This window comes from Babylonia areolata, chromosome 31, assembly GCF_041734735.1.
Source record: "Babylonia areolata isolate BAREFJ2019XMU chromosome 31, ASM4173473v1, whole genome shotgun sequence".
Taxonomy (NCBI): domain Eukaryota; kingdom Metazoa; phylum Mollusca; class Gastropoda; order Neogastropoda; family Buccinidae; genus Babylonia; species Babylonia areolata.
The window spans coordinates 15470155-15482654 of record NC_134906.1 but is presented as its reverse complement, the minus strand read 5'-3'; the positions used below and the strand labels follow the sequence as shown (position 1 = coordinate 15482654).

At 47.5% G+C, this 12500-nt stretch overlaps 2 protein-coding genes across 3 annotated transcripts in view; one reads left to right on the top strand and one right to left on the bottom strand.

Annotated features, from left to right (window-relative positions):
- Nucleotides 1–5165, top strand: part of LOC143275959 (uncharacterized) — a 50724-nt gene extending 45559 nt beyond the window's left edge. For both annotated transcript variants that reach the window (XM_076580307.1, XM_076580308.1), the window contains exons 8-9: nucleotides 1188–1313; nucleotides 4781–5165. In XM_076580307.1, the coding sequence (XP_076436422.1) occupies nucleotides 1188–1313; nucleotides 4781–4902 (248 nt within the window). In that variant the 3' untranslated portion in view covers nucleotides 4903–5165. The remainder of the gene's footprint in view (nucleotides 1–1187; nucleotides 1314–4780) is intronic.
- A 6319-nt stretch (nucleotides 5166–11484) lies between these two features.
- The window catches only part of LOC143275820 (paired box protein Pax-6-like), a 24622-nt gene continuing 23606 nt past the window's right edge, over nucleotides 11485–12500 (bottom strand). The window contains exon 5 of the mRNA XM_076580098.1: nucleotides 11485–12000. Coding sequence (XP_076436213.1) covers nucleotides 11485–12000 — 516 coding nt within the window. The remainder of the gene's footprint in view (nucleotides 12001–12500) is intronic.

Here is a 12500-nt window from a genome sequence, read left to right as displayed (position 1 = left end):
GAATTAATTCAATGCACAAGAGGCACTTTAGTTCTACAGGTTTAAGTTAGTATGTATTTTATATTGTGTTGTCGCTACGTGATCACCATATTGTGTACTTTTGACCTCTTTCTAGGGCCGGAGGCCTGAGATTACAGTTTTTGTTCTTGCTCTCTCTCTCTCTCTCTCTCTCTCTCTCTCTCTCACTCTCACACACACACACACACACACACACACACACACACACACACACACACGGCATCGTTTAGTGCATCGGATTATAAAGCAGACTGAGGCCTGTCTTTGTCAAGAACTGCTCCACCAGCAGGTCCCCATTGCCATCAGGTACCGCTTTCTGGCAACAGTACAGGTGTGAACCCACCTGTTGTTAGCTTTTGTCGTCGTCATCAGGTCTCTCTCTTGGTGTCCACTGTGCTGTTGGTGGTGGTAGTGGTGATAATGTTGTGTGTGTGTGTCTGCGTGCGTGTTGTGTGTGTGCGTGCGTGCGCGCGCTCGTGCGCGCGTGTGTATCTGTGTGTAGCGGGAATGAGGGTGTAAATGTTGGGAGTTCTGACCTCAAGTACCTATGTTATATAAAGAATCATGAAATATGTGCCCCACTCTGTCATTCCAAGACAACTATGTTCATCGTGAACAGTCGTATTCTCTAAATTCCCTCTGTCAGGACAAAGTATTTCAGTCAAAGTTCCTTCTCATTCACCACCCCACCCACTGGAACTCTTTGCCATTTAGATTGACTGTCTGTCCATTTCCAGCTTCAGAGCCAACCTCAAGACTAATCTGTTCAAAACTGTCTTTCACTGATAGTTACATAAAATGTGTGTATGTTTGAATGTATGCATATATAGTTTGCTGTGTTTTCGTACTTTGGTCGCATTGTATTGTCATCATTTGTATCGTTTCTCACTTTATTGGACTTACACGTTTTGACGGATGATGTAACGATTTGTAATGTGTTCTTATTGGTACTGTGGTATTGTAAAGCTCTTAGAGCAAATTTTATTTCATTAGAGCTGTATGATCACACTTAATCATGCTCATCATGATCATGATCACCATCTTCTTCTTCTTACCGTCATTATCCTTCTCCTCATTATTATTTGGGTTTTTTAATTAACATTATCATCATACTCCCACCCCCTCTGTTCTTCTGGTCCCCCTCCCCCCCACCCCCAACCACCGGACAGGAGCGCCGAAGGAGCCATCCCCCAACGAGTACAAACGTCAGATGGCTGACGGACTGGTCTTGAAACGAGGCCCCTCCTTCACTCACCAACTCCGCCGGGAGGGCACTGTGCTCTGGGGGGCCTCAGGTAACAACACAACTTGTCAGCCTCGTAGGTTTTTGTTTGCTTGTTATTTTCGGAGTGGCCGACAGAATGGTGGACTGACTGACTGACTGACTACAGTGGCTACTTCTGTCTTCATGGGCTGCAACTCCCACGTTCACTCACATGCCCGAATCTCCACCTTTACCCAAGCATGTGCGCCGGGCATCCAACTCGGAAAACTCGGGCGAAAATCCAGCGCTGTAAGCATGATGACCTGTCCCTGTCCTGATGACCTGTCCCTGTCCTGATGACATGTGACCTGTCCTGATGACCTGTCCCTGTCCCTGTCCTGATGACCTGTCCCTGTCCTGATGACCTGTCCCTGTCCCTGTCCTGATGACCTGTCCCTGTCCTGATGACATGTGACCTGTCCTGATGACCTGTCCCTGTCCTGATGACCTGTCCCTGTCCTGATGACCTGTCCCTGTCCCTGTCCTGATGACCTGTCCCTGTCCTGATGACCAGTCCCTGTCCCTGTCCTGATGACCTGTCCCTGTCCTGATGACCTGTCCCTGCTCTGATGACCTGTCCCTGTCCTGATGACCTGTCCCTGCTCTGATGACCTGTCCCTGTCCTGATGACCTGTCCCTGTCCTGATGACCTGATGACCTGTCCCTGTCCTGATGACCTGTCCCTGTCCTGATGACCTGTCCCTGTCCTGATGACCTGTCCCTGTCCTGATGACCTGTCCCTGTCCTGATGACCTGATGACCTGTCCCTGTCCTGATGACCTGTCCCTGTCCTGATGACCTGACCTGTCCCTGTCCTGATGACCTGTCCCTGTCCCTGTCCTGATGACCTGTCCCTGTCCTGATGACATGTGACCTGTCCTGATGACCTGTCCCTGTCCTGATGACCTGTCCCTGTCCTGATGACCAGTCCCTGTCCCTGTCCTGATGACCTGTCCCTGTCCTGATGACCTGTCCCTGCTCTGATGACCTGTCCCTGTCCTGATGACCTGTCCCCTGCTCTGATGACCTGTCCCTGTCCTGATGACCTGTCCCTGTCCTGATGACCTGATGACCTGTCCCTGTCCTGATGACCTGTCCCTGGCCTGATGACCTGACCTGTCCCTGTCCTGATGACCTGTCCCTGTCCTATGACCTGTCCCTGTCCTGATGACCTGTCCCTGACCTGATGACCGTCCCTGTCCTGATGACCTGTCCCTGTCCTGATGACCTGACCTTCCCTGTTCCTGATGACCTGTCCCTGTCCTGATGACCTGTCCCTGTCCTGATGACCAGTCCCTGTCCCTGTCCTGATGACCTGTCCCTGTCCTGATGACCTGTCCCTGTCCTGATGACCTGACCTGTCCCTGTCCTGATGACCTGTCCCTGTCCTGATGACCTGTCCCTGTCCTGATGACCTGTCCCTGTCCCCACCTGATGTAGTGACCAGGAGGGCGGTGATCAGAAACAGCCAAGAGGGGCAGACAGACCGAATTGTAACGTGCTGATTGTGTCTTTTATTTACCTGTCTTCATTCATTTGATGTAGCTGTGTAATGAATCGTGTGAGTGTGTGTGTGTGTGTGTGTGTGTGTGTGTGTGGTGTGTGTGTGTGTGTGTGCAATGGAATTTTTCTTTTCAAAACAAAAAGACGGAACTCGTAGACTTTGTACGTTTTCGTTTGAGTCTGAGCGCTGGCATGAAATCTGATCAACAGACCAACCCTTCCCTCGCCGAGTGCTGCATGTTGACGTGTTGATGTTGCACAGAGTGCTGCATGTTGATGTGTTGATGTTGCACAGAGTGCTGCATGTTGACGTGTTGATGTTGCAGAGAGTGCTGCATGTTGACGTGTTGATGTTGCACAGAGTGCTGCATGTTGACGTGTTGATGTTGCACAGAGTGCTGCATGTTGATGTGTTGATGTTGCACAGAGTGCTGCATGTTGATGTGTTGATGTTGCACAGAGTGCTGCATGTTGACATGTTGATGTTGCAGAGTGCTGCATGTTGACGTGTTGATGTTGCACAGAGTGCTGCATGTTGATGTGTTGATGTTGCACAGAGTGCTGCGTGTTGACGCTGCACAGAGTGCTGCATGTTGACGTGTTGACGCTGTACAGAGTGCTGCATGTTGACGTGTTGATGTTGCAGAGTGCTGCATGTTGACGTGTTGATGTTGCAGAGAGTGCTGCATGTTGACGTGTTGATGTTGCACAGAGTGCTGCCTGTTGATGTTGCAGAGAGTGCTGCATGTTGACGTGTTGATGTTGCACAGAGTGCTGCCTGTTGATGTTGCAGAGAGTGCTGCATGTTGATGTTGCAGAGAGTGCTGCATGTTGACGTGTTGATGTTACAGAGAGTGCTGCATGTTGACGTGTTGATGTTGCACAGAGTGCTGCATGTTGACGTGTTGATGTTACAGAGAGTGCTGCATGTTGACGTGTTGATGTTGCAGAGAGTGCTGCATGTTGACGTGTTGATGTTACAGAGAGTGCTGCATGTTGACGTGTTGATGTTGCAGAGAGTGCTGCATGTTGACGTGTTGATGTTGCACAGAGTGCTGCCTGTTGATGTTGCAGAGAGTGCTGCATGTTGACGTGTTGATGTTGCAGAGAGTGCTGCATGTTGACGTGTTGATGTTGCACAGAGTGCTGCCTGTTGATGTTGCAGAGAGTGCTGCATGTTGACGTGTTGATGTTGCAGAGTGCTGCATGTTGGCGTGTTGATGTTGCACAGAGTGCTGCATGTTGACGTGTTGATGTTGCAGAGAGTGCTGCATGTTGACGTGTTGATGTTGCACAGAGTGCTGCATGTTGACGTGTTGATGTTGCAGAGTGCTGCATGTTGACGTGTTGATGTTGCAGAGAGTGCTGCATGTTGACGTGTTGATGTTGCAGAGAGTGCTGCATGTTGACGTGTTGATGTTGCAGAGAGTGCTGCATGTTGACGTGTTGATGTTGCACAGAGTGCTGCATGTTGATGTTGCACAGAGTGCTGCATGTTGACGTGTTGATGTTACAGAGAGAGCTGCATGTTGACGTGTTGATGTTGCACAGAGTGCTGCATGTTGACGTGTTGATGTTGCAGAGAGTGCTGCATGTTGACGTGTTGATGTTGCAGAGTGCTGCATGTTGACGTGTTGATGTTGCAGAGAGTGCTGCATGTTGACGTGTTGATGTTGCACAGAGTGCTGCATGTTGACGTGTTGATGTTACAGAGAGTGCTGCATGTTGACGTGTTGATGTTGCAGAGTGCTGCATGTTGACGTGTTGATGTTGCAGAGTGCTGCCTGTTGATGTTGCAGAGAGTGCTGCATGTTGGCGTGTTGATGTTACAGAGAGTGCTGCATGTTGACGTGTTGATGTTGCAGAGTGCTGCATGTTGACGTGTTGATGTTGCAGAGAGTGCTGCATGTTGACGTGTTGATGTTGCAGAGAGTGCTGCATGTTGATGTGTTGATGTTGCAGAGAGTGCTGCATGTTGATGTGTTGATGTTGCAGAGAAGACCCCGGGGCCAGCAGCCTACAGCCCCAGCAAGTCGGGAGTGGAGCGGCCGTCCTTCACCATCCAGGGCATCCGGAGAGAGAAGTCGCACGTTCTGGGGCCCTACTCCTCCTTGTGATGCTCCTCACGTGCTGTCCAAAGCTAACCGGTGTAGCAGCCTATTCGTACCGTCCTTGGTTTTGCCCCGCGGTCAGGTCTGGCTGGTCCTCATCAACCCCGGGGTCATTGCAGACTTGCCTGGAACGACCCCCGGGGTAACCTCAAACCAGAGTTGACTCCTCCTCAATCCCCCCCCTCCTCAAGTTAAATCCCCCCCCCTCCTCAAGCTGAATCTCCCCCCTCCTCAAGTTGAATCCCTCCTCCTCAAGTTGAATCCCTCCTCCTCAAGTTGAATCCCCCCTCCTCAAGCTGAATCTCCCCCCTCCTCAAGTTGAATCCCTCCTCCTCAAGTTGAATCCCTCCTCCTCAAGTTGAATCCCCCCTCCTCAAGCTGAATCTCCCCCCTCCTCAAGTTGAATCCCTCCTCCTCAAGTTGAATCCCTCCTCCTCAAGTTGAATCCCCCCTCCTCAAGCTGAATCTCCCCCCTCCTCAAGTTGAATCCCTCCTCCTCAAGTTGAATCCCTCCTCCTCAAGTTGAATCCCCCCACCCCCCTCAAGTTCAATCACCCCCACCCCCCTCGTCAAGTTGAATCTCCCCCCCTCCCTCAAGTTAAATCCCCCTCCTCAAGCTGAATCCCCCCTCCTTAAGTTGAATCCCCCCTCCTCAAGCTGAACCCTCCCCTACCCCTCCTCAAGCTGAACCCCCCCCTACCCCTCCTCAAGCTGAACCCCCCCCTACCCCTCCTCAAGCTGAACCCCCCCTACCCCTCCTCAAGCTGAACCTCCCCCTACCCCTCCTCAAGCTGAATTCCCCCCTCCTCAAGCGGACCCCCTCCCCCTCCTCAAGCGGACCCCCTACCCCTCCTCAAGCGGACCCCCTCCCCCTCCTCAAGCCTAAATCCCCCCCCCTCCTCAAGCTGAATCCCCCCCCCCTCAAGCTGAATCCCCCTCCTCCTCTCGTAATGGACATGGGGTCATTCCGGGCTTGCCCATGTTTACTCCCCAGCGTAAATTTGGCTCAGTCAGAATCAGAACAATCAAAATTCAACTTCCCCACGTTTATTTCCCTTCAGTGATAATGGAGAGGTTTGTGTGTGTGGTTAGGGTTGGGGGTTGGTTGGGGGGTGGGGGTGGCAGTCAGTAAAGGCTTGCCCGGAATGTCCCCCTCCTTTTTCAGCAGCTTCTTAAAACCCGTAGAAATGGGGTCACTTCCAACCAGGGGACGGGGGTTCAATCTTGACTAGCCACAAATGACCGTGGGGTAGATCCAGCAAGGGGGTATTTTGCAGCTGTTACAATGGACTTGTCTTTGAGTGAAGGATCTTACAACACACGCTTTGTGTCGTTTCTGATTACTTACCATCATCTGTGATATACACGGTCCGGGTCCCGTATTTAAGCCTAACCTATTGTTTATAGATATCCACATTTCGTGGCCAGGTCTTGTTGTGTTTGATATCCATGATCCGGGCATGTACTTGTTTATGATATCCACGTTTTCGGTCCATTCTTTTCTGTGATATATGTACATACGTATTCTTGGGCCGTTTTTTTTGTGTTTTGTGTGTGTGTGTGTGTTGCTCTGTGTGCATAAGCATTTGTGCTTGAGCACAGTATTCAGGTTTCTGGCTGAGAATGCGTTGTGTTCTTGCCGTTATATGCTACCGTTTTATGTATATAAGTCAGCTGTCTGTATGATGCATGTTCTGACGTTTGTGCTTTCTCACAAATGTAGTTATAAGCATACACTAGATCTGTTGCTTTTATTTTGTCAGCGTTGATGGTGTCATTTGTTCGGTGGATACCTGTTGAACGTTTTGTGAACACAGGTCTGCTTGATGGGTGTTGGGAAGGGGTGTCGATAGGGAAGGGAATGCGATCCATCTGTGATATTCTTTGCTGTTATATTTTTGTAATGCTAGTACTATAGTTTGATAATGCTCGTGACGTGGCCCAGCTCCTGTGCATTTCCATAGCGGATGGTTTGTTGTTGTTTTTCTGTAATAATATTGAATGTGAATATGATTATGCATGTGGTGTGGCTCGATAACGATAATTTTGTAACCACAGTATTTCAGTAACTAGATATAGGGCCGTTTTTCTTTCTTCCACTGTTCCACATATTAAACAATGCAGGCTGTCTCTCCTTTGGCCAACAGTGAAAGAGGAAATGTGTTTTTGGCCCGCAGCTTGTGGTCATTTGCTCAAACATTCAGGGTATCAAATGTGGGGGGTGGGGTGACCTTGCTCATGCTCGTAACAACTCTTGTATGTGAGTTTGTGTGTGTGTGTGTGTGTGTGTGTGTGTGTGTGTGTGTGTGTGTGTGTGTGTGTGTCTGTCTGTCTGTCTGTGCACGGGTAAACCGTTTGTATCTCAGTCTTATGTCTGGTTCTTTATGTATGTACGTATCTGCCCCTCCATATAATTATATATATATATATATATATATCTGTCTGTCTGTCGGTCGGTCTGTCGGTCTGTCATTATGTACACACATCTGCATATCTGAGCAGTGTCTACATGCTATGTGTACGTATGCGTGCGAGTGTGTGTGCGTGTGCGAGTAAGTATGCGTTGGAGGGGAGAGAGAGAGGGGGGGGAGCGGAGGGGGCTGTGGGGGGGGGGGGGTAATACGTATGCTCGTGTGTGCGTGCATGTGTGGAAGTGGGGATACAGGGGGAGTGAGGGGGTGGGACGGGGTAGGTCAGTACAGTCAATATGCCACGTGTGTGCATACAGTGCGCGTTCGTGTTAGCGGTGGGAACAGTTCTGTGGTTCACCGCCTGAGAAGTGATGAATATACCCCTGTTTTGCCCTGTGCTTTGCCAATGTTGTACAAAGCAATTACATATATATATATATATATATATATATATATATATATATATATATATGTGTGTGTGTGTGTGTGTGTGTGTGTGTGTGTGTGTGTGTGTGTGTGTGTGTGTGTGATATGCTCAAGTTTGCCAAAAATTCGTTCAAAACGAAATGAAGTATTCGATTACTCTTTTTTTGTGTGTGTGAATTTTGAATGACTTCAGTGAGAGTTTCAATACGAGTTCTTCATGTGATACTGAAGGTTTTGTTTGCACCAACACTATTTCCAGTGGTATCTCCCTTTTATACACAATATCTTTTTTTTTTGTAATATTTTCTTTACAAAAACCAAGGTACTCTCGTTTCTGGTAACTAATTACCTTTTTTAACTCTCACTCGCCAGTTTGTTGATTCTTTTTTTTCTCTATTATTTTCTTCTTTTTTTCCCCCTTCTCACTCTCTCTTTGTTCAACGGGGTGATGGTGGTGGTATTATTGTAAACAGAAATAGGCACCTGTAAAACGTTTCTTTTCTTTATTTATTAAATGTGATGGTGGTCTAACTGGCTGGAGGGTCAGATCTCACGTGTCTGTACAAGTTGTTTGTTTTATTTATATGTATATACATTTATTTGTTGTTGTTTTTTTATCATATATGTTAAAGAGGTTTGAAAGTCATATTGTAAGCAGATTTCAGGCACCTGTGGAAGGTGTTGGTTTCAATGAAAAAAACCTGTTTGTTACATGTTTATTTGTTTATGTCATTTATTTTTTTATCCATCTATATTCTGTTATTTACGTGACAAAGCGGTCTCAGAACAACATGGTATCGACACAAGAACGCACACAGTGTCACATGTAATAGAATTCAGACACTGGCTGCTGGTTTTCGCCATGTGGGTGAGAACTGGCTGACAAGGAATTCAGATCATTGCATGCAATCTTGATTAATTCATTGATATGGATACTTACATAGCGCTTACCCTCGGTCACAGACCAAGCTCAAAGCGCTTTTCTAACACGGGGTCATTTGCACAAAAGGCTGTCTACCGGGGTAGAGACGACTGACAGATGCCTATGGGCGCTCATCATTCGTTTCCTGTGTCAGTCAGGCCTCAGTCACGCACGTCGGTGCCACACACACACACACACACACACACACACACACACACACACACACACACACAGAGGATTTCACAATGAATGTTGCAGTTTCATTTTTCAGTAGGAACGGTGAATAGTGTTGATGATAGTATATATATATATATATATATTGTTTGTTAGTCTGCTTCTTTTTCAAGACGAATGAAATTCACACTTCTAGAGTAGGTATCTTTAAACACAATACTGACCATATTGTCTGTGTGATTTGTTGGAAAATATAGTATGAAATAAAAATGTTTTGACCTAACCAGGTGGCATTATTGTTTATTTGGGTGATGAGTATGTGTGTGTAAATGTGTGTGTGGGGGAGGGAGATGGCGGGGGGTGGGGGTGGAGAGAACACACACACAAAACACATACGCGCGAGTGCGCTTTAAAATAATTTATACCACTATGATTGCTGCTGTTGCTACTACTACTACTACACTGACGAAAAAGCACGCACATATGCTCGCACGTCTGCACACACATACATACACGCAAGCACGCACATATGCACGTACGCACAAATAAGACACACACACACACACACACACACACACACACACACACATCTCGTTAATGTGTTAACACCAGGTATTTCATTACTGACCATTTATTATTCTGTTATTGCACATATCCCGGGCTTAGTCGATTTTCAATGGTACAAACCATGAAAAAAAAAAGAATTATATACAACTATTTGCTTTCACTCCTCTGTGCAGAGAGTTTCAACGGCTTGAAAGCACAGAACTTTAAGAGTACTTTCAATGCGGCTAAAATGAACTACAAATGCAAAAGTCAGCGTCCAATGGATATCAATTAAACATTCCCCATTCAGATTGTCGGCCGTTCCATGGTCTTTTCTGCGACAGTTGGGTGGTGGGGGGATCATGACGAGAGAGAGAGAGAGAGAGAGAGAGAGAGAGAGAGACTCAGGAATTCAATGCAAAGGACATCAGCCTGTCCACATGAGGACACGTAAACATAAAAGCAACGGTATGAAAAACTGAAACCAACAAGTTTGCAAAGAAAAAGAAGAAAAAAATATTTGCTCAACCACACCATTTTGAATTCAACATAACAACAACAAACGTGACATTAATTCCTCTCTGAAACGGAAAGCATTGTGTATTTTAAAAAAGAAAAGAAGGGAGTAACATATCTTATTACACATTTAACTTCAGTTCTTCATAAAATTGGGATTGGCGGAGTGCAGTCATTTCAATAATGTTGGAATATAAAAAAAACTTTCTCGTGACTGAGTATACTGTGAGCATCTCACAAGGACATGAAGCTCAGTTTCAATATCATCACAGGTTTTAGTCATGACAAATCGCCCTACATCTTTTATTTGACCAGAAGCACTCTCGATGTGAGGGTGGGGGGACTCTTTGAATACATGGCAATCTAACTTGTATCTATGACGCTGCAAGATTTTCTGATACGGTCTCATTTTCAGTGATCGTTTACCACCAAAAGTGCAGGTTACTGAATTAAAAAAATGGTAAAAAGCCAAGTATTTTTGCCGAACATGTAAAGACGAAGGTACAGGGGGTACACCTTTCTCACAACACCAGGTTAGCCAAGGGAGATCACTTCAGCGACATACCCCCATGTAACTGGGTCGATCGGTCCTTGGGACTGTAAACAACCTTGCACAGCGTTCACTCCCACTGTGCACAAAGTTCACGTGCCGTTGGTGGGTGGGGGACCCGCTTCATGATAACTTCAGCACACACTGCCGGGCTGGCAGTGACACCACAACGCGTCACGAAGTAACACCATGACGTCACTAGGGGTCTCAAAGACACATCGACACGTCATTCCTTATGTTGACCGAAGACTGCTCTGCTTTGTGCAACAACACGACCACCAACAGACCATAAAGTTCATGATCATTTGTGCCTTTTTTTTTTCTTTTTCAAAATTGGGGGGAGGAGGCGTTTACAGTGACCAGTTTTCAACCAAATGGGAAGGGTGGGCGTTTCACTTGAGAGGTGTACAAGGTAGTTGACAATAATCGTCAAGAGCACATAAAACTTTGGTTATGCCTGAAATGTCAGTGACGGCACATCAAGAAGTTCTTGCAAGCTGGGAGATTTCGATCCACTTACAAAACAATGACTATTAAGTCGTTTGTCTTGTCAAATAACCGGCAGTTAGAAAGCTAAAAGATTAGGTCTATTGGCTACTCAGTCCGCCAGATAATTTGATATTTTGTTTTCTTTATAACCTAAGAATGTTGACTCAGTGATTAAATATTATTGTCTTGTTTATACAGATAAATAGGTAACTGGATTATTATCTTGTTTATACAAATATATAGGTAAATGGATGACTGACTGACTGAATAAACAAGATTAATAAATAAGAAATACTGGGCCATAGAGTGTTGAGTCGGGCACGGAAAAGGAACATTGCAGTTCAGTCATCAAGCACAACAAGAAGCATCATGTGACAGGCTCCATGGCCTTTTCTACTGAGCCTGTGTCAAATGAAAGTGCTATCAACATTGGTATACTGTTGTTTTTTTCAGTCACATTGTCCACACTGTTGGTCAGAGAACAGTTTTGAGCCTAGTCGTCACCCCCCACGTCCACGCTGTCCTCATCATCTGTACACTGATGGCTCAGGGTGTCAGGGGCTGCAGGGCTCAGCTGTGTTGTTAGTGTTGCTCCACACCTGGCTGTCATTGCTGTGGCCCTGTCTGTGGCAGTCCTCGTCCTCGTCTTTACCTACCAGTCTTTCAATGGAGGTGAAGGCGGATGGCTTACTTCCCATGGAACGCTTCACTTCCCGTGGCGCATGCCCGTGAGGGGGGCTCCCCTGTGTGGCGAGGGAGGAGAGAGGGGCACGAGAAACGGCGAAGTCTGACGAGAAGACGGGCTGCGCTGCGTGAGGTGAGGGGAGGTGGAGAGAGACAGGCAGCGCCATGTTCACAGCGGCATGATGGGAGGAAGTGACGCCAGACAGGCCGCTTCCGGGGCTGGAAGGAGAAGTAGGCAGGAGACGGAGAGAGCTGTGCTGCGCATGCGCGGAGACTGGCGGGGGGACGTGGAGGGGGTGGTAGGGGAGAAGGAAGGAGGAGGAGGACTGCAGGAGCTTCAGACGTTGCTGACGTCGCCACTTGGCCCGGCGGTTAGAGAACCACACCTGTGGAACACATAACACAACGCCATGGGTATTTCTGGCCTTTTGGATAAACAGGTATACCCCCGGGAACGGAGTATGGCTGCCTAAATGGTGAGAAGAGGGGGAGGGTAGCGGGGAAAGGGGGAGCGTGGGGGTGGGGGGGCGTGAGGGGGGGGGGTGGAGGCGGGGGAACGGTCACACATGTAAAAGCTCACTCCTACACACGACTGAACGTGGAGTTGCAGCCCACGAACGCAGAAGAAGGAGAAGAAGCAGCAGATATGTTCCTTCAAGGTCTTTGAGCTCAATACAATACAATGCAATACAACTCAGTGCAATACAATTCAATACCACCTCAAAGCCTGAAGGTTTTATACAAAGATCCAGCCACTGCTCTTTCTCTTACAGCGGATGTGATGTAGCGTATATGAATCAGTCCACACGCTTCGACACCTTGAAACTGAAACTGAAACTGCAATCCTTCTTCTTCTTCGTTCGTGGGCTGCAACTCCCACGTTCAC